The sequence below is a fragment of the Choloepus didactylus genome, chromosome 13 (assembly GCF_015220235.1).
Source record: "Choloepus didactylus isolate mChoDid1 chromosome 13, mChoDid1.pri, whole genome shotgun sequence".
NCBI classification, from domain to species: Eukaryota; Metazoa; Chordata; class Mammalia; order Pilosa; family Megalonychidae; genus Choloepus; species Choloepus didactylus.
Window position 1 is genome coordinate 10,364,598 of NC_051319.1, and position 21,224 is coordinate 10,385,821.

The window sequence follows — 21,224 nt, forward strand, 5'->3', positions numbered from 1 at the left end:
CCTTGGTTACCCCAATCAGGTTTTCCAAGACCAGAACTGGCTCAGGTCCCAGAAGGAGGAAATATTCAGCACCAGGTTTCCCTGAGGGTGTGTATAAGAAGACTGACACACCCTGTGAGGCATCAAGGTGCTGTGCTTTTCCTAACCTGCCCAGCAGGTGGTACCTGTCAGCCTGTCACTGCCAATAGGTATAAAGAGGTGTGACACCTTTAATTCTCTGCTTAAGTTGTTTCTGGTTGGATTTGTTTTCCCCAGGCCCTGGGGTCTTTGTTCTGCATAGAAGGCGGGTAGTAGAGCAACGCACCACCTCTTTCCTCTTAGAGAAGATACATACCCTAGGGAGTTTTTCATTTGCTTTTAAATAGGTTTTTGTCTCCCTGCTATCTCCACCCTTGTCTGGGTCAGAGCACTGTGAACAAAAATGTCTGAGTCTTTCTCCACTTCAGAGTGCTGCGAAATGGAAATGGCTGAAGCTTTCTCCACTGAGTCACTCAGGTTGACAAAGAGAAAAAGGGACAGAAAGCCCACTTTCAGGGTCAGTCCACAGCCCCCCGTTTCACCTGTCAGCCAAAGATAGCACCTGGTCTTCTGGGCTCCCCGTCCCAAGAGAGAGAAGTCCCCTGGCTCTTCAAGGTCAGTCGTCACTAAAAGCCTCTGTCTGCTTGTTGGGGATTTGCAGCTTGCATTGATCACTCCACATTTGCCAATTAAAACCCCAGTTGGAGCAGACCAAGGTATATTCACTTGTTCAGAGAGTGCTGCTCTCTATCTCAGCAAGGCTTTACAGTTTGTATTGCCATAGAGGGATGGGGCTTCCGGCTCACATCTGCAGTCTCTACTCACAGATTCTGCACTGCAATCTCAGGCATTTCTCCCAATCCAGGTTGGTGCACGATGTGTGGACAGTCACAGTTGTCGCCCCGCAGTTATTCCAGATCATTTACTAGTTGTTCCTAGTTGTTTTTTATTGATACAGGGGGACTCACTAAGTTGCCCTCCTCTTTACGCTGCCATCTTCTTCTGCCTCTAATTTTTATTCTTGTATTTTTTGTGTGTGTGTGTGGTAATGAAAATGTTCAAACATTAATTGTGGTGATGAACGCACAACTATATAATAGTACCGTGAACAACTGATTGTACACTTTGAATTATTGTACGGTATGTGAAAATATCTCAATTGAATTTTTTTTTAAAAGTACATTACATTCTACAAAGACCTACCATGTGTAGCCTGGAACATTCCACAATAACGTCATAGGCTTTCTCCTACTACTAATTTCATTTCTAGGGATTTATGTACACAAGGAAATATGTATATACACACAAACACTCATGTATAAATGTATTCACTGATGGGCACTTATAAATGTAAAAAATTTAAATATCCTACATTAAGGAAATAAATGATAATATTTACACATAATAGAAGTGTGCTGCTATTCAACAATGTTTAAAAAGGTAATGTCATGGAATATGCTTATGATATTATATTAACAGAAAAAAGCTGTAAGAAGCAGCATAAAAGAATAAACAAAAATAAAATATATGTAGATACATGTACTATATATAATAAGTATACATTCTATAACGTTAACAGTGGCAATATCTGGGTAATGGAACTACGCATTTTTATATTCTTCTATGTTATTTTATGTATATTCCAAATTACCCCTAATTAGACTATAGAACTGTTAATATCATTAAAATTCGTTTTCAAAGAATTTTAAATCCTTAGTAATTCTGAACTTTTGGGCATATCACTGGAAATCATAAAATTGGCCTGAAAGAACTAACTTTTCCGCCAGGGTAATCAATTGACAGAAGATGCCAAGAAAATTAACACAACAGAAATTTATTGGCTGTTAAATGACTTATAACATTTAAGAATTTAAATACAAGCTGAATCTATTTTTAAGAAGCACATAAAAATTATTTCCTAAAATCTACCTATTGCATACTAAGGACTATAGTAGGAATACCATACCAGTACCACACAAGTACTAGAAACAAATAATCAAGGGCTGACAAGAGCTACGAGGTGTTATGGGTCATGAGAATTGTTTAAAATGGAGAGTGATGAGGACTGCACAACTAAGTGATGATAATGTAAGATATGGATGGGTTATCGTGGACAGAACATATGCTATGTGAACTTAGGAATCTCCCTACTTTATAAGTCAAGCCCTTGATCCTGAGGCTTGCTTTTGTGAAATTTATGGTTGTAAACGGGAGGCTAAGCCCACCTGTAATTATACCTAGGAATCATCTGCAGAGAATCTCTTTTGTTACTCAAACTTGGACTTTCTAAGCCTAACTCTGCAAATAAATTCATCACCCTCCCCCTGACATGGGACAGGACCCCCAGATGAATGAGTCTCCCTGGCAACGTGGGACAGGGATTCCAGGAATTAGCCTGACCCTAGCATCAAGGGATTAAGAATGCCTTTTTGACCAAAAGGGGGAAAAGAATGGCAACAAAATAAGGTTCCAGTGGCTAAGAAAATTCAAATAGAGTCAAGAGACTGTTATGGAGGTTACTCCTACACAAGATTCACCAAAACAAGCCAAATGACATATGATAAGCCCAAGTCAACAGTAGTCCCAAAAACCCTAAAGAATACTCGGGGTCCCTATCTGAGACTCTATAAAAGTTTCACTCACTAAGTTTATTCTTCAGAAATTTAAATCCTCCAGAGAGCTCCCATGCCAGCTAAGTCCCAAAACCCAAAGGCAATAGCGGCTTCAAGAATATCAACCAGATGTATCCCCTTTTCTCATAAAGTCGACACCCATTTTCCACATGAACAAGTTAGGGTGGTCACTGCCTGGACAGCCCCAAAGATAAGGAAGGTGAGTAAACTAGAGGAAGGGGTGGCAACAGACAGGATGGAATTTGACAGAGGATTACGAATACTAAATCTCTATATAATTTTCTTTTTCTTGGTCGCTAGGGTATTAGAATAGCTAGAGGGAGAATCAAAATGGTAGAACTGTAATGCATAGCATTCTTTGAAATTTGTTCTACAGTTATTTGTTAAATTGTAATTTGAAAATTATCACCTTTTTGTACATGTCATATTTCACAATAAGAAAATAACTGAAACTATGGCACTGTAACTCATAACATTTCAAAAATTTATTATATACCTTTGTTAAATCATACTTGGAAAGATATTACCCTTTTTGTATATTTCACAATAAGGAAATAACTGAAACTATGGAACTGTAACCTTTAATATTCTCTGAAATTTGCTAACTACTTGTTAAAATCAACTTGGAAAGTTACTATATATATGTTATATCCCACGACAGAAAATCATGATTAAAAACGTTATTTCCTTAAAAAAAATTAATAATAATAGTGTGTACCTACAGTTAGCTGCACCTCACTAGACTGATTGTCTCCAGTTCCTGCTTCATATTCTGGAACAGATCGAAGACCATATTCTCCAGACATATGTCTTGTAGCCTCATTTTGAGAAACTGCTGTATGTAAAAGAATTTTAAAAATTGTAATCCAATTAGTATTTGGCTTTAATTCTAACATTATTTATACTGAAGTTCTTAAAAGCCCTGAACCACCCTGGACAGAAGGACACTGAACATTTAGGTGTGGGATGTTTCCATTACTAATATCTTATAATGAGACCTTGCAATTATTGCAAGACCTTATAATGAGATCTTAAATAGTGATCTGTATTTAGTGACACTGGAGAGAGATGCATGAGATTGGGAGCTACCTTTGCTCCTGATGCCTGTACTATGCAGTCTTAGAAATCTGCGTCTATTTCTTACCCATCAGTGCCTACTGGGCTGCTACACTGAGGTGTACTATTCTAGGTCCCCTTATTACTAATGACTCAAATGTCAATTTATACTAGAATTTCAACCTTTAGACAAGAGGCTCTACTATTAAAGAGATCACATTACATTCTACTACTACTCTAGGCACCATTAGGCATCTATTTTTAACCTGGACTTTCTCATGTTTAAATACAAATCAGTCTCACCTATAATTTTCAGTGCCTCTCTCTGCAATGCTCTGGTGACCGGTATTCGCTGGTACCAGTGTCCAACACCTTCAACTTCCCAGAGGAGTTCATGATCTCCTGGATACTTTTCAAAGTATTGCTTGCAAGCTGAACAACATAAAAGAATAAAAGAACTTTCTAGAAATTGCAAATTTCAATTGTTCCAAAGAACAGAATAAAGATGGAAAATAAACTGACCAATTAATTCACTTAGTGGGGCTACCATAACCTTGATACCAAAACACCACGAAAGCAATTCAAGATGATTATACAGCAACCTCATTTATGAATCAAGGCCCTAAATAAACTGTGACTAAAAGTAGTAACATGACTGAGTAATAAAAACCCTAATAATTTAATAAAATGTAATTTGAAGGACATAAAAGAAAAACTGAATGAAAGAATGGCCACACTCCATCAATAAGGTAAATACACAATTCTCACCAAATTAATCTATAAATTCCATAAAATTCCAAACAAAGTTTATTTTTTAGTGGAAATTGACAAGACTTGATCCTAAATTCCAAATGAAAGAACAAAAGGGTCAAGAAAGAATATTCAAACCAAGTTTGAAGAGGAAAAGATGGGGACTTGTCCTAGCAGGTACCAAAAATCATAACAAAGCAACAGTAATTAAAACAATCTAATATAAACATAAGGATATGTAAACAGAACCCCACCCCCACCCTCACCCCTCCAAAAAAAAAAAACCCATAATACAAATAACAGGAAAACAAAGATCAGGAAAGAACCACACATGTACTAAAAAATGGCAAATGACAGAGGAGGAATTACATTTCAGCAGAGAATGAATAAACTATTCAATAAATGGTGCTGGAACAGAAATTCATACACAGGAAAAAAAATTATCTCTTGACTTCATATCACTCATAAGAGTAAATACTACATGGATTACAAGACAATATGAAAAGCAAAATGTTTCAAGAAAAACACAGGAAATATCCCTAGGACATTAGAATACCAAAAGATTTCTTATAAAAGCCACAAAAATCATATTTCATAATGAAAAAGTATGACAAACCTGGTAGGTCTCTGTCATAACAAATCAACCACATCATTCCAGGGCAAAGAAGCCATGGACAATATGTAAATAAACAAGCATGACTATGTTCCAATAAAATTTTACTTACAAAAGAGTTGACAGGCCAGAGGGCCACTGTTTGCTGACATTTATACAGATCACTATGCAAATGAATGCAAAAGAGATATATAATTAGATATACAATGAGTACGACCAGATACCTGTCATGGAAAAAATAAATGGACCTATACCTCACATGGTACATAAGGATGAACTCTAAATGGATAAAAGTTTTAAAATTAAAAATAAAATGAAACCATAGGAGATGATTGTGGGAAGATGGTGGAATAGGGTACTCCAGGATACAGACCTTCCACCAGATCATCTAAACAGGTAAGAACGACTGCAACAACTATTCTGAAACTCCGGAGGACAGTAGAACTCCGTAAAGCATCCAGGGATGAGTGGGAGGAAGAGACCGGCAAATTACGGTAAATACCAGTAAACGGCTCTCTCCACGCAGTGGTTACCAGCACCCATTCCCCACTCTCATAGCAGGCCACTCTGCAATTCAGCCACTGGCTAGCCCACCAGTGACAGAAAGGGACATAAAAATCCTCTTCACCAAGACCAGGTGCGGGCATAGTCTACGGTTGATCACGGCTTTTGATTAGCGACTTTGGATCGCTGGGGGCCCAACTCTGAAGGTGGCCACTGTTCTAACCCGCCCTGGAAAAAGACAATGGCAAAGGAGACACTATGGTTCCTCGGGGCTGTGGGGGACGGTTAGTAGAAAGGCTGCCTTTGCTGGGCAAGTCAAGAAAACTCACCCATGGAAGAAGCCCTTGGGGCCCTTCCGGATCCCTATTCCAGGGAGCTTTGGAGCAAGTCAGTGCCCCCTTCAGGGTCCCTGGCCCTATTTCAGCTGGGAAAAACTGACTTGGGAAACTCCTCTCTGGTGTGCCCCACCTCCCAGAATTTGGCTTCCAGACAAAAGCAGCCTGAGACAAAGAAAGGAATATAAAAACTACAAAGGAGGAAAGACTGGGGCAAAGGCTTACCTACTTTAAACACTCAGGAGAGAGAGGTCTGCATCCTGAGGAAGAGAGGAGGCATTCAAACTCCTATAAACAGGGGAACTTCAAACAATTAACAAGAACAACCTCAGGAAAATACACAGGCCCTGAAAAGACAGCAAGGACTCTGCACACTGCATTCGCCCTGGGCAGACTGTCCTGACACAAGGGCTGAAGCTCAAGAAAATCCCTGTCTTATCACCAGCTGTTTACAAAATCAAGAAACAGACATCTCAGGGAAGAAATTCCAGATTTAATATTTTTAAAATATTAAAATGTATAGTATGAAATATGAGTAAGAAAAACAGAAACAGGAAATAATGGCTCATCCAAATGAAGAGGATAAAGGAAAAAGACCAGAATGTGGACATACCAAACGAAGACTTTAAAAATGATCTTAAAAATGCTCAAGGAGATGAAGGAAAATACAGAGTAAGAACTAAAAGATATCAGGAAAACAATGAATGAGAAAACAACATACTAAAACTTATGCAATGCAGAACAAACAGTCTCTAGAGGAGAATTTACAGCTCTAAGTGTTTACACTGAAAAAAAAAAGAAGGCCTTCAAATCAGAAACCTAACCTCAAAACTAGAAGAACTAGAAAAAGAAGAACAAACTAAACACAAAGCCAGGAGAAGGAAGGAAATAAGAAAAATCAGAATGGTGATAAATGAGACAGAAAAAACAAAAACCATAGAATCAACAAAACCAAAAGTCAGTCCTTTCAAAAGATCAACAAAATTGACAAACCTTTAGATAGATGAAAGAAAAAAAAGAGACAATACTAATAGAAAAATCAGAAATGAAAAGGAAGACATTACCTCCAACCTTGCTGAAATAAAAAAGGCTTCAAAGAGGATACAATAAAAATATTTGAACTTCCAGGAAGATGGTGGAGTGGGTGAGGTGGAGCAGGCTTCTCCTCCGTGAAAGAAATTAGAGATGGGCCGGAGGATACCCTGGTCAGCGGTTTCAAGGTGTGAAAGGCCACAAAAAGACCCCTACAGTACGTGGTGGGAATGTCAGAAAAAAAAAAAAAAATGCAGACGGCACCTTGAGGAATGGGGTGAGTTTGTTCGAGCTAGGACTGCCTCCAGGGGTCAGCAGGGGCAAGAGAGCCGCCAGTCAAGGTAGTGAGCAGTGGCTCTCCACTCCTGTGCACCCAACTTGGCAGTTACCTGGGGAGGTGATCCTCCACAGCCATACAGCCAGAAGCTACTGTGAGGGAACCTGGGAGGCAGCATTTACTCCCCACCAACAGAAGTCCGGAGCGTACACCAGTATGAAGCTGGGATAGCAAAGGGCGCCATATGGAGGCATCAGGAGCACATTCCACACCCCGGAGGCTCATGGGTGCTTGGCAGGCAGGGAGTAGGGCATGTTTATGCTAGAAAGTGCCCTTGAGCAGACTCCCTGCCAAACTGCACAGGGGCCACATCGGAGTCATAGGGTAGACAGTACCCAGTACACATGGAGAACTGGTACACTGACTGATTTCCCACACTGTTTGGGCTCCACCCAGTTTGAACCCCACCCAGTGCATAGGAGAAGTTCACGAACACCAGCCTGAGAATAAAAGGCAGCTCAAGACATCCACCTGATGGTAGGATAGGGAAACTGCACTCCAGGAAGCTATACTTCTGTCAAATTATATACAAATGCTCAAATAATCCTGCATTTCCCAAAATAACCATAGCAAGACAAGCAAATTCTCCAAGCCAACAGAAAACCATAAACCACTTGCAGAATTTAGAAGAAGTTGACAAGCCAAACAAATTAAAAAGCCAGAAGAGCCACAAAACTTTTAATTAAAAAGTACACACAACTCTACAAAACAACTTCAAAAGACGGCTAAAGAAATAGAAGACAGCAAAAAGACATTACAAGAGGATAAAGAAGAATCCGAAAGAGTAAATAAAAATAGAGTAGATCTTATCGAGATAAAAGATACTATTGATCAAATTACAAACATACTAGAGACACACAATAGCACATTTGAAGAAGTAGAAGGAAGGATAAGTGAAGTTGAGGCCAACAATTGAATGCAAACGCAAAAGAACAAATGGTGAGCCCGGAACCTCCCTTGGGGGATGGCACTCACCTGTGATGTAGCACAGTCATCCCTCAGCGGAGGACCTAGGAGTGCATGGCTTGGATGAGGGACCCACTCTCAAGTCCCAGGGACGATACACAAATACTAAGGACTTCTGGGTCAGCGGCAGAGACAAACTGTGACAAGACTGAACTGAAGGATTAGACCACTGCAACAACTTTAAATCTCCAGGAACACCTGGCAGATTTGATTATTAAAGCCACCCTCCCTCGTTAATCGCTCACACACACACCCCATAAGCAGGGAGGGCAACACCAACTAGACACACAAGCTTGGTGCACAAATTGGACCCCACAAGACTCACACCCCCACTCACCATAAAGACAAAGTGGGGGAGAAGTGGCTCGAGGGGAATAGGTGACTCATGGAAGTCACCTGCTGGTTACTTAGAGAAACTGTACTCCACGAAGCTGCAGATCTGACAAATTAGAGATAAGGGTTTGAATCGGTCTACATATCCTAAAAGAACCCTATCAAGTTAAGCAAATGCCAAGAACCCAAAAACAATGCAAAATTTTAAAGTATATGAAAAAACCAGACAATATGGATGACCCAAGCCAAAACACCAAAACTGAAAGATCAGAGGAGACACAGTACTTGGAGCAATTAATCAAAGAACTAAACACGAACAACGAGAGCATGGCACAGGATATAAAGGACGTAAGGAAGAGCATGGCACAGGATATAAAGGACATGAAGAAGACCCGAGAAGAGCATAAAGAAGAAATTGCAAGAGTAAATTTAAAAAATACACAATCTTATGGAAATAAAAGAAACTGTTAACCAAATTAAAAACATTCTGGATGCTCACAGTACAAGACTAGAGGAACGTGAACAGCGGAGGATGACAGAACGGAAAATGAAAGAACAAAAGAAAGAATGGGGGAAAAATCGAAAAAATCAAAATGGACCTCAGGGATACAATAGATAAAATAAAACGTCCAAATATAAGACTCATTGGTGTTCCAGAAGGGGAAGAGAAGGGTAAAGGTCTAGGAAGAGTATTCAAAGAAATTGTTGGGGAAAACTTCCCAAATCTTCTAAACACCATAAATACACAAATCATAAATGCTCAGCGAACTCCAAATAGAATAAATCCAAATAAATCCGCTCCAAGACATATTCTGATCATACTGTCAAATATGGAAGAGAAGGAGCAAGTTCTGAAAGCAGAAAGAGAAAAGCAATTCACCACATACAAAGGAAACGACATAAGACTAAGTGGTGACTACTCAGCAGCCACCATGGAGGCGAGAAGGCAGTGGCATGACATACTTAAAATTCTGAGAGGAAAATTTCCAACCAAGAATTCTTTATCCAGCAAAGTTCTCCTTCAAATTTGAGGGAGAGCTTAAATTTTTCACAGACAAACAAATGCTCAGAGAATGTGCTAACCAGAGACCTGGCTACTTGAGATACTAAAAGGAGCCCTACTGACAGAAAAACAAAGAAAGGAGAGAGAGAGATGGAGAAAGGTTCAGTATTAAAGAGAGTCAGTATGGGTATGTTAAAAGACAGGAAGAGAGAGAGGGAAAAAATATATCTGACAAACATACACCAAAAGATAAGATGGCTGATTCAATAAATGCCTTTACAGTAAAAATGTTGAATGCTAATGTATTAAACTCTCCAATCAAAATATATAGATTGGCAGAATGGATCAAAAAAAAAATGAACCATCAATATGTTGCATACAAGAGACTCATCTTAGACACAGGGACACAAAGAAATTGAAAGTAAAAGGATGGAAAAAAAAATATTTCATGCAAGCTACAGTCAAAAGAAAGCAGGAGTAGCAATATTAATCTCAGATAAAATAGACTTTAAATGCAAGGATGTTATGAGAGGCAAAAAAGGCCACTACACTAATAAAAGGGGCAATGCAACAAGAAGAAATAACAATCATAAATGTTTATGCACCCAATCAAGGTGCCACAAAATACATGAGACGAACACTGGCAAAACTAAAGGAAGCAATGGATGTTTCCACAATAATTGTGGGAGACGTCAACACATCACTCTCTCCTATAGATAGATCAACCAGACAGAAGACCAATAAGAAAACTGAAAACCTAAACAATCTGATAAATGAATTGGATTTAACAGACATATATAGAACATTATATCCCAAACCACCAGGATACACATTCTTTTCTAGAGCTCACGGAACTTTCTCCAGAATAGATCATATGCTATAACATAAAACAAGCCTCAATAAACTTTAAAAAATTGAAATTATTCAAAGCACATTCTCTGACCACAATGGAATACAATTAGAAGACCATAACAATCAAAGACTTAGAAAATTCACAAATACCTGGAGGCTAAACAACACGCTCCTAAACAGTGGGTTCAAGAAGAAATAGCAAGAGAAACTGCTAAATATATACAGACGAACGAAAATGAGAACACAACATACCAAAACCTATGGGATGCAGCAAAAGTGGTACTGAAGGGGAAATTTACAGCACTAAACACATACACTAAAAAGGAAGAAAGAGCCCAAATCAAAGAACTAATGGATCAACTGAAGAAGCTAGAAAATGAACAGCAAACCAATTCTAAACCAAGTAGAAGAAAAGAAATGACAAGGAATAAAGCAGAAATAAATTACATAGAGAACAAAAAAACAACAGAGAGGATAAATAACACCAAAAGTTGGTTCTTTGAGAAGATCAACAAGATTGACAAGCCCCTAGCTAGACTGACAAAATCAAAAAGAGAGAAGACGCATATAAACAAAATAACGAATGAGAAAGGTGACACTACTGCGGATCCCGAAGAAATTAAAAACATTTTAAGAGGATACTATGAACAACTGTATGGCAACAAACTGGATAATGTAGAGGAAATGGACAATTTCCTGGAAACATACGAACAACCTAGACTGACCAGAGAAAAAACAGGAGACCTCAACCAACCAGTCACAAGCAAAGAGATCGAATCAGTCATCAAAAATCTTCCCACAAATAAATGCCCAGGGCCAGATGGCTTCACAGGGGAATTCTACCAAACTTTCCAGAAAGAACTGACACCAATCTTACTTAAACTCTTTCAAAACATCAAAGAAAATGGAATACTACCTAATTCATTTTATGAAGCTAACATCAATCTAATACCAAAACCAGGCAAAGATGCTACAAAAAAGGAAAACTACCGGCCAATCTCCCTAATGAATACAGATGCAAAAATTCTCACCAAAATACTTGCAAATCGAATCCAAAGACACATTAAAAAAATCACACACCATGACCAAGTGGGGTTCATTCCAGGCATGCAAGGATGATTCAACATAAGAAAATCAATCAATGTATTACAACACATTAACAAATCAAAAGAGAAAAATCAAATGATTATCTCAATAGATGCTGAAAAAGCCTTCAACAAAATCCAACATCCCTTTTTGATAAAAACACTTCAAAAGGTTGGAATTGAAGGAAACTTCCTCAATATGATAAAGGGCATACATGAAAAACCCACAGCCAGCATAGTACTCAATGGTGAGAGACTGAAAGCCTTCCCTCTAAGATCAGGAACAAGACAAGGATGCCCGCCGTCACCACTCTTATTCAACATTGTGCTGGAAGTGCTAGCCAGGGCAATCTGGCAAGACAAAGAAATAAAAGGCATCAAATTGGAAAGAAAGAAGTAAAACTGCCATTGCTTGCAGATAATAGGATCTTACATCTGGAAAACCCTGAGAAATCAACAATACAGCTACTAGAGCTGATAAACAAATTTAGCAAAGTAGCGGGATACAAGATTAATGCACATAAGTCAGTAATGTTTCTATATGCTAGAAATGAACAAACTGAAGAGACACTCAAGAAAAAGATACCATTTTCAACAGCAACTAAAAAAATAAAGTACCTAAGAATAAACTTCACCAAACATGTAAAAGACCTCTATGAAGAAAACTACATAACTCGACTAAAAGAAATAGAAGGGGACCTTAAAAGATGGAAAAATATTCCCTGTTCATGGATAGGAAGGCTAAATGTCATTAAGATGTCAATTCTACCTAAACTTATCTACAGATTCAATACAATCCCAATCAAAATTCCAACAACCGACTTTGCAGACTTGGAAAAGCTAATTATCAAATTTATTTGGAAAGGGAAGATGCTTCGAATTGCTAAAGACACTCTAAAAAAGAAAAACGAAGTGGGAGGACTTACACTCCCTGACTTTGAAACTTATTATAAAGCCACGGTAGTCAAAACAGCATGGTACTGGCACAAAGATAGACATATCGATCAGTGGAATTGAATAGAGAATTCGGAGATAGACCCCCAGATCTACGGCCGACTGATCTTTGATAAGGCCCCCAAAGCTACTGAACTTAGACATAACAGTCTTTTCAACAAATGGGCTGGGAGAGTTGGATATCCATATCCAAAAGAATGAAAGAGGACCCCTACCTCACACCCTATACAAAAATGAACTCAAAGTTGATCAAAGATCTCAGTATAAAGGACACTACCATTATCCTAGAAGATAATGCAGGGAAACATCTTTAAGATCTTGTATTAGGCGGCCACTTCCTAGACTTTACACCCAAAGCACAAGCAACAAAAGAAAAAATAGATAAATGGGAACTCCTCAAGCTTAGAAGTTTCTGTACCTTAAAGGAATTTGTCAAAAAAGTGAAGAGGCAGCCAACTCAACGGGAAAAAATTTTTGGAAACCATACCTGATAGAAGACTGATATCTTGCATACATAAAGAAATCCTACAACTCAATGACAATAGTACAGACAGCCCAAGTATAAAATGGGCAAAAGATATGAAAAGACAGTTCTCTGAAGAGGAAATACACATGGTAAGAAACACATGAAAAAATGTTCAGCTTCACTAGCTATTAGAGAGATGCAAATTATAAAAAAAAATATGTAGTGCCCCCTTGAGGAGCCTGTGGAGAATGCAGGGGTATTGGCCTACCCCACCTCCATGGTTGCTAACATGACCACAGACATAGGGGGCTGGTGGTTGATGGGTTGTGCCCTCTACCATAGGATTTACCCTTGGGAAGACGGTTGCTGCAAAGGAGAGGCTAGGCCTCCCTATAATTGTGCCTAAGAGCCTCCTCCCGAATGCCTCTTTGTTGCTCAGATGTGGCCCTCTCTCTCTAGCTAAGCCAACTTGAAAGGTGAAATCACTGCCCTCCCCCCTACGTGGGATCAGACACCCAGGGGAGTGACTCTCCCTGGCAACGTGGAATATGACTCCCGGGGAGGAATGCAGACCTGGCATCATGGGATGGAGAACATCTTCTTGACCAAAAGGGGGATGTGAAAGGAAATGAAATAAGCTTCAGTGGCAGAGAGATTCCAAAAGGAGCCGAGAGGTCACTCTGGTGGACACTCTTATGCACCCTTTAGACAACCGTTTTTAGGTTCTAAAGAATTGGGGTAGCTGGTGGTGGATACCTGAAACTATCAAACTACAACCCAGAACCCATGAATCTCAAAGACAATTGTATAAAAATGGAGCTTATGAGGGGTGACAATGGGATTGGGAAAGCCATAAGGACCACACTCCACTTTGTCTAGCTTATGGATGGATGAGTAGAAAAATAGGGGAAGGAAACAAACAAACAAACAAACAGACAAAGGTACCCAGTGTTCTTTTTTACTTCAATTGCTCTTTTTCACTTTAATTATTATTCTTGTTATTTTTGTGTGTGTGGTAATGAAGGTGTCAGGGATTGATTTAGGTGATGAATGTACAACTATGTAATGGTACTGTGAACAATCGAATGTACAATTTGTTTTGTATGACTGTGTCGTATGTGAATATATCTCAATAAAATGAAGATTTAAAAAAAAAAAAAGACACAATGAGATACCATCTCACACCAATTAGAATGTCTGCCATTTAACAAACAGGAAACTACAAATGCTAGAGAGGATGTGGAGAAATTGGAACTCTTATTCACTGTTGGTGGAACTGTATAATTGTTCAGCCACTCTGGAAGTCAGTCTGGCAGTTCCTTAGAAAACTAGATATAGAGTTACCATTCGATACAGCAATTGCACTTCTCTGTATACACCTGGAAGATCTGAAAGAAGTGACATGAACAGATATCTGTACGCCAATGTTCACAGCGGCATTATTCACAATTGCCAAGAGATGGAAACAACCCAAATGTCCTTCAACAGATGAGTGGATAAATAAAATGTGGTATATACACACGATGGAATACTACACGGCGGTAAGAAGGAACGATGTCATGAAACATATGACAACATGGATGAACCCTGAAGACATAATTGCTGAGCAAAATAAGCCAGGCACAAAAAGAGAAATATTATATGCTACCACTAATGTAAACATTGAAAAATGTAGAATAAATGGTTTATAATGTAGAATGCAGAGGAACTAGTGATAGACTACAATTAACGAAGGCGGAACGATAACACAGTAAGAACAGATAAATTTAACGTGGGTAAACTTAACGTTCTGGGAATGCCCAGAAATGACTATGGTTTGTTAATTTCTGATGGGTATGGTAGAAACAAGTTCACAGAAATGTTGCTATATTAGGTTATTTTCTTGGGGTAGAGTAGGAACATGTTGGAAGTAAAGTAGTTATTTTAAGTTAGTTGTCTTTTTCTTACTCCCTTGTTGTTATGGGTTCTTTGAAATGTTTTTTTATTGTATTTTTTTAATATACTTAATTTAAAAAAAAATGAAAAAAATATGCAGAGCCTCCTTAAGAAAACAAAAAAGAACAAATGGTGAAAAATTTGAAATGGATCTCAGGGAAATGATGGACACGAAGGAAACAAATACAAGAGTCACTGGTGTCTCAGAAGGAGAAAAGGGCTAGGAAGAGTGTTTCAAGACACAGTGGGAAAAAACTTCCCAACCCTTCTAAATGACATAAAGATGGAAATCAAAGATGCCCAATGAACTCCAAATAGAGTAAATCCAAATAAAACACTCCAAGACAAATACTGATCAGACCATCAAATGCTGAAGACAAGGAGAAAGTTCTTAAAGCAGCAAGAGAAACGATGCACCACTTAAAAGGGAAACCACATAAGAATACTACTTATGACTCAGTGGGCACCATGGAGGCAAGAAGGCAGTGGGATGACATATTTAAGGTTCTGAAAGAGAAAAACTGCCAGCCTAGAATTCTTTATCCAGTAAGGCTCCTCTTCAAAATTGAGAGAGTGCTTAAATTTGCACAGACAAACAAATGCTGAGAGAATTTGTTAACAAACAAATGCTGTGAAAATTTGTTAACAAGAGACATGTCCTGTAAAAATTACTAAAGGGAGCTCTACCAGCTGAGAAAAAAAAAGAAAGGAGAGAGAGGTCTGGAGAGGTTACAGAACTGAAGAGTAACAGTAACTTAAAGGAATAAAAGAGAGAGAGGGAAAAATAGATCTGACAACTAAAAACCAAAGGATAAGATAGCTGGATCAGGAATTCCCTTTACAGTAAAAACTTTGAATGTGTATGTATTAAACTCTCCAATTAAAAGATACAGACTGATAGAATGGATTAAAAAGTATGACACATCGATATGCTATTTACAAGAGACTCATCTTAGACCCTGTGACACAAAGACTGAAAGTGAAAGGATGGAAAAAAAATATTCTATGCAAGCTGCAACCAAAAGAAAAACAGGGGTAACTATACTAGTAGCAGATAAAATAGACTTTAATGCAAAGATGTCATAAGAGAAAAGAACACTATATATTAATAAAAGGGACAATTCACCAAGAAGAAATAACAATCATAAATGCTTATGCATCCAATCAAGGAACTCAAAAATACATGAGATGAACATTGGCTAAACTGAAGGGAGCAATAGACATGTCTACAATAATAGTAGAAGACTTCAATACATCACTCTCTTCTATAGACAGAGGACCAATAAGGAAACTGAGAACACAAACAATATGATAAGTGAATTAGACTTAAGAGATATATATAGATTGTTACATTCCAAAGTACCAGGACATATATTCTTCTCTAGTGCCTATGGAACATTATCCAGGAAACACCATATGCTGGGGCACAAAACAAGTCTTAATAAATTTAAAAAGACTGACATTATTCAAAATACATACTCTGACCATGATGGAATGCAACTAGAAATCCACAACCACCAAATATCCAGATCTTTCACAAATATAAGGAGGTTAAACCACAAACTCCTAAACAACAAGTGGGACAAAGAAGAAATTGCAAGAGAAACAGGTAAATATCTAGAGACGAATAAAAACGAGAATACAACATATCAAAACTTGCAGGATGCAGCAAACGCAGTGCTGAGAGGAAAATTTATAGCTCTAAAGGCATACATCAAAAAGCAAGAAAGAGCTAAAACCAAAGACCTAACTGAACAACCGAAGAGGCTAGAGAATGATCTGCAAACTAACCCTAAAACAAGTAAAAGAAAAGAAATAACAAAGATTAAAGCAGAAATAAATGATCTGGAGAACAAAACTATAGAGAGAATAAATAAAACCAAAAGTTGATTCTTTAAGAAGATCAACAAGATTGACAGACCTTTCCCTAGACTGACAAAGTAAAAAAAAGATAGAAAACCTAAATACACAGAATCAGAAATGACAGCGGTATAATTACTACAGACCCCGAGGAAATAAATAAAATCATAAGAGGACACTATGAACAACTCTATGTCAACAAACTAGACAATTAAGAGGAACTGGAATTTCCTGGAAACATGAAAAATCAAGACTGACCCACAAGAAATAGAAGACCTCAACAAACCAATCACAAGAAAAGAAATCCAATCAGTCATCAAAAATCCACCTACAAATAACAGCCCTGGGCCAGACAGCTTCACAGGGGAATTTTGCCAAACTTCCCAAAACAAAACTTTCACCATTCCTATTCAAACTCTTTTAAAAAATTGAAGAAAATGGAATACTACCTAACTCATTTAATGACACTAATATCACTCTGATAACAAAACCAGATAGAGATACTACAAAAAGGGAAAACTATAGGCCAATCTCACTAATGAATATAGATGTAAAAATCCAAAACAAAATACTTGCAAATCAAATCCAAAGGCACATTAAAAGAATTATACACCATGACCAAGTGGAGTTCATTCCTGGCATGCAAGGGTGGTTCAACATAAGAAAATCAACTAATGCAATATAACACGTAATACACTGAAAGGGAAAAAATCAAATGATCATCTCGAGACGCTGTAAAAGCATTTGACAAAATTCAACATCCCTTTTTGATAAAAACACGTCAAAAGACAGGAATTGAAGGAACCTTTCTCAATATGATAAAGGGCATGTATGAAAAACCCAAAGCCAGCATAATACTCAACAGTGAGAGGCTGAAAGCCTTCCCCCTAAGATAGGGAATGAGACAAGGAAGCTGACTGTCATCTCAATTATTCAACATTGTGCTAGAAGTTCTAGCCAGAGCAATCTGGCAAGACAAAGAGATAAAAAGCATCCAAATTGGAAAGGAAATAATTGCCATTATTTGCAGATGACATGATCTAATATTTGGAAAATCCTAAGAAATCGCCATCAAAGCAACTTGAGCTAATGAACCATTTCAACAGAGTGGCGGGATACAAGATTAATGCACGTAAATCAGTAATGTTCCTATACATTAATAATGACCTAACTGAAGAGGCAATTAAAAAAAAAATCCATTCACAATATCAAGTAAAAAATCAAGTACCTAGGAATAAACTTAACCAAGGACGTAAAAGATCTCTACAGAGAAAATTACAAAATTTTACTAAAAGGAATTAAAAAGGACCTAAATAGGTGGAAAAATATTCCGTGCTCATGGATAGGTAGGCTAAACATCATTAAGATATCAAGTCTACCCAAACTGATCTACAGGTTCAATGCAATTTCAATAAAAATTCCAACAACCTTCTTTGCAGACTTGGAAAAGCTACTTATCAAAATCATTTGGAAGGAAAAGGGGCCTCGAATTGCCAGAAACAGAAGAACAAAGTGGAAGGACAGACACTTCCAGATTTTGAAGCCTACTATAAAGCAACAGTGGTCAAAACAGCATGCTACTGGCACAAAAACAGAAGACATATTGATTAATCAAATTGAATTGAGAGCTCAGAAACAGACCCCCAGATCTACGGTTGACTGATTTTTGATAAGGCCCCCAAATCCACAGAACTGCAACAGAATAGTCTCCAACAAATGGGGCTGGGAGAACCAGATATCCATAACCAATAGAATGAAAGAGGACCCCCTACCTCATACCCTATACAAAAATTAACTCAAAGTGGATCAAAGACCTCAATATAAGAAACAGCACAATAAAACTCTTAGAAGATAGTATAGGGAAACATCTTCAAGACCTAGTAATAGAGAGTTAGCTTCTTAGACCTTACACCCAAAGCACAAGCAACAAAAGGAAAAATAGATAAATGGGAACTCTTCAAAATAAAAAGCTTCTGCACCTCAAAAAACTTTGTTAAAAAGGTGACGAGGCAGCTAACTGAATGGGGGAAGTATTTGGAAACCATACATCTGATAAGAGACTGATAACCTGCAGATATAAAGAAATCCCACAACTCAATGACAATAGTACAAGCAACCCATTATAAAACGGGCAAAAGATAAGAAAAGGCAATTTTCCAAAGAGGAAATACAAATGGCTAAAAAAAACATGAAAAAATGTTCATCTTCACTAGCTATTAGGGAAATGCAAATCAAAACCACAATGAGATAACATCTCACACCAGTAAGAATGGCTGCCATTAAACAAACAGGAAACAAGAAACATTGGAGAGGATGTGGAGAAATTGGAACTCTTATTCATTGCTGTTGGGAATGTACAATGGTAAAGCTTCTGTGGAGAACAGTCTGGTGGTTCCTCAGAAAACTACATATTGAGTTACCCTACGATCTGGCAATTCCACTTCTCAGTATATACCCAGAAGATCTGAGAGCAGTGACATGAACAGACATTTGTACACTGATATTCGTAGCAGCATTGTTCACAACTGCCAAGAGATGGAAACAATCAAGTGTCCTTCAACAGAAGAGTGGATAAACAAAACGTCGTATATGGCAGAATACTATGCGGCAGTAAGAAGGAACAAGGTCCTGAAACATATGGTAACATGGATGAACCTTGAAGATATAATGCTGAGTGAAATAAGTCAGACAGAAAAGGAGAGATATTGTATGTTACCACTTCTATGAAGTCCCTGAACAATGTAAAATCAACGTCTTATAATGTAGAATACTGGGGACCTAGTAATAGACAGAAGCTAGTGGAGGGTGAATGATAATCTAATAGGTTCACAGGGTGAATTCAAAGGTAGGGAATGAATAGGGGTGATGATTGTTTGTTAATGGGATTTTAAGTATCAGAGCTATATTGAAAATGACTAGGATTGAAAGGGCTCATACATCCCACAGATCAGCACTACAAATATAGATAGGTATTTGCATGCTATCCTTCTAAGGTATGACACTAGTACAGAGAGTTGAAAACAGAATGGTATATGGGAAAAATCTACCTATTGCATATGAGGAACTATAATTAACAGGGATACATTACTAGTACCAAACAAATATGAGGGACAAATACTTAAGGCCTGAAAAGAGCTATAGGGTGTTTTGGGTCATGAGAACCGTTTAAAATGGAGAGTGATGAGGATTGTACAACTAAGTGATGATAATGGAGATATGGATGGATTATTGTGGACATAATATATGCTATGAGAATTTAGGAACCTCCTACTTCATAAGTCAAGCCCTCTATCTTGAGGCTTGCTCGGGTGAAACTTATGGTTGTAAAGGGGAGGCTAAGCCCACCTATAATTATGCCTAGGAATCACCTCCAAAGAACCTCTTTTGCTTTTCAAATGCGGACTTTGTCTAAGCCCAACTTAGCAAATAAATTCATCACCCTCCCCCCGATGTGGGACAGGACACCCCAGGTGAGTGAGTCTATCTGGCAACGTGGGAAAGGGATTCCAGGAATGAGCCTAACCCTGGCATTTAGGGGTTGAGAATGCCTTTGTGACCAAAAGGGGTAAAAGAAAGGCAACAAAATAAGGTTTCAGTGGTTAAGAGAATTCAAATAGATTTGAGAGGTTGTCATGGAGGCTACTCCTTTACAAGCTTCAGCTAGCTATGCCAAATGGCCATAGCATGATAAGCCCTACTCCATAGTAGTTGCCAAAACCCTAAAGAATACTGGGATCCCTACCTGAGATCTATAAAAGTTTCACTCACTAAGTTTATTCCTCAGAAACTTAAATCCTCCAGAGAACTCCTAATGCCAGCTACGTCCTTGGGGAAGAAATGGAAATGTTCTAATATAGATTGTGGTGGTGAATGCACGACATGAATGCATAACTGATAGTTCACTTAAGATGGATTGTATGGTGTATGAATATAACTGAAAAAAAAATTAAAAGATACAAGTGCTGGAGAAGATGTGGAGAGAGAGATATATACCTATTCACTGTTGGTAGGGAAGTAGAATGGTACAGCCCCTCTGGAGGACAGTGTGGTGGTTCCACAAGAGGCTGGATGTAGGGCTGCCATATGATCCTGCAACCCTGTTATGTGGTGTATACTTGGAAGAACTAAAAGCAGGGATACAGATAGCCATTTTCATACTGATGATTATGGTGGCAGTATTCACAATTTGCAGTGGATGGAGGTGGATGAATGGAGGGGTGAACTGTGGTGTATACATACAACAGAATATTGAGTGGCTGCAAGAAGGGCTGAAGTTGGGAGATATACAACTAGGTGAATGAAACTTGGGGACATTATATTAAGTGAAATAAGCCCAAAATGAAGGAACAAACATTGTTACGTCCTCACTAATATAAACTAATTATAACAAGCAAACGCTAAGAATTGAAGTTGAGAGCATAGTTATCCAGGAATAGAACAGGGGCAGAAATTGGGCAACTGATAATTAAGGAGTACAGAATATTCAATAAGG

At 38.2% G+C, this 21,224-nt stretch overlaps 1 protein-coding gene across 5 annotated transcripts in view; it reads right to left on the bottom strand.

The window, feature by feature from the left end:
- FAM169A (family with sequence similarity 169 member A) overlaps nt 1-21,224 on the bottom strand; it is a 123,134-nt gene that overhangs the window by 25,295 nt on the left and 76,615 nt on the right. For 4 of the 5 annotated variants that reach the window (XM_037802063.1, XM_037802064.1, XM_037802065.1 and 1 more), the window contains 2 exons: nt 4,011-4,139; nt 3,374-3,486 (listed from right to left, as the gene is read on the bottom strand). In XM_037802063.1, coding sequence (XP_037657991.1) covers nt 3,374-3,486; nt 4,011-4,139 — 242 coding nt within the window. The remainder of the gene's footprint in view (nt 1-3,373; nt 3,487-4,010; nt 4,140-21,224) is intronic. The other variant, XM_037802066.1, reaches the window with a different exon arrangement.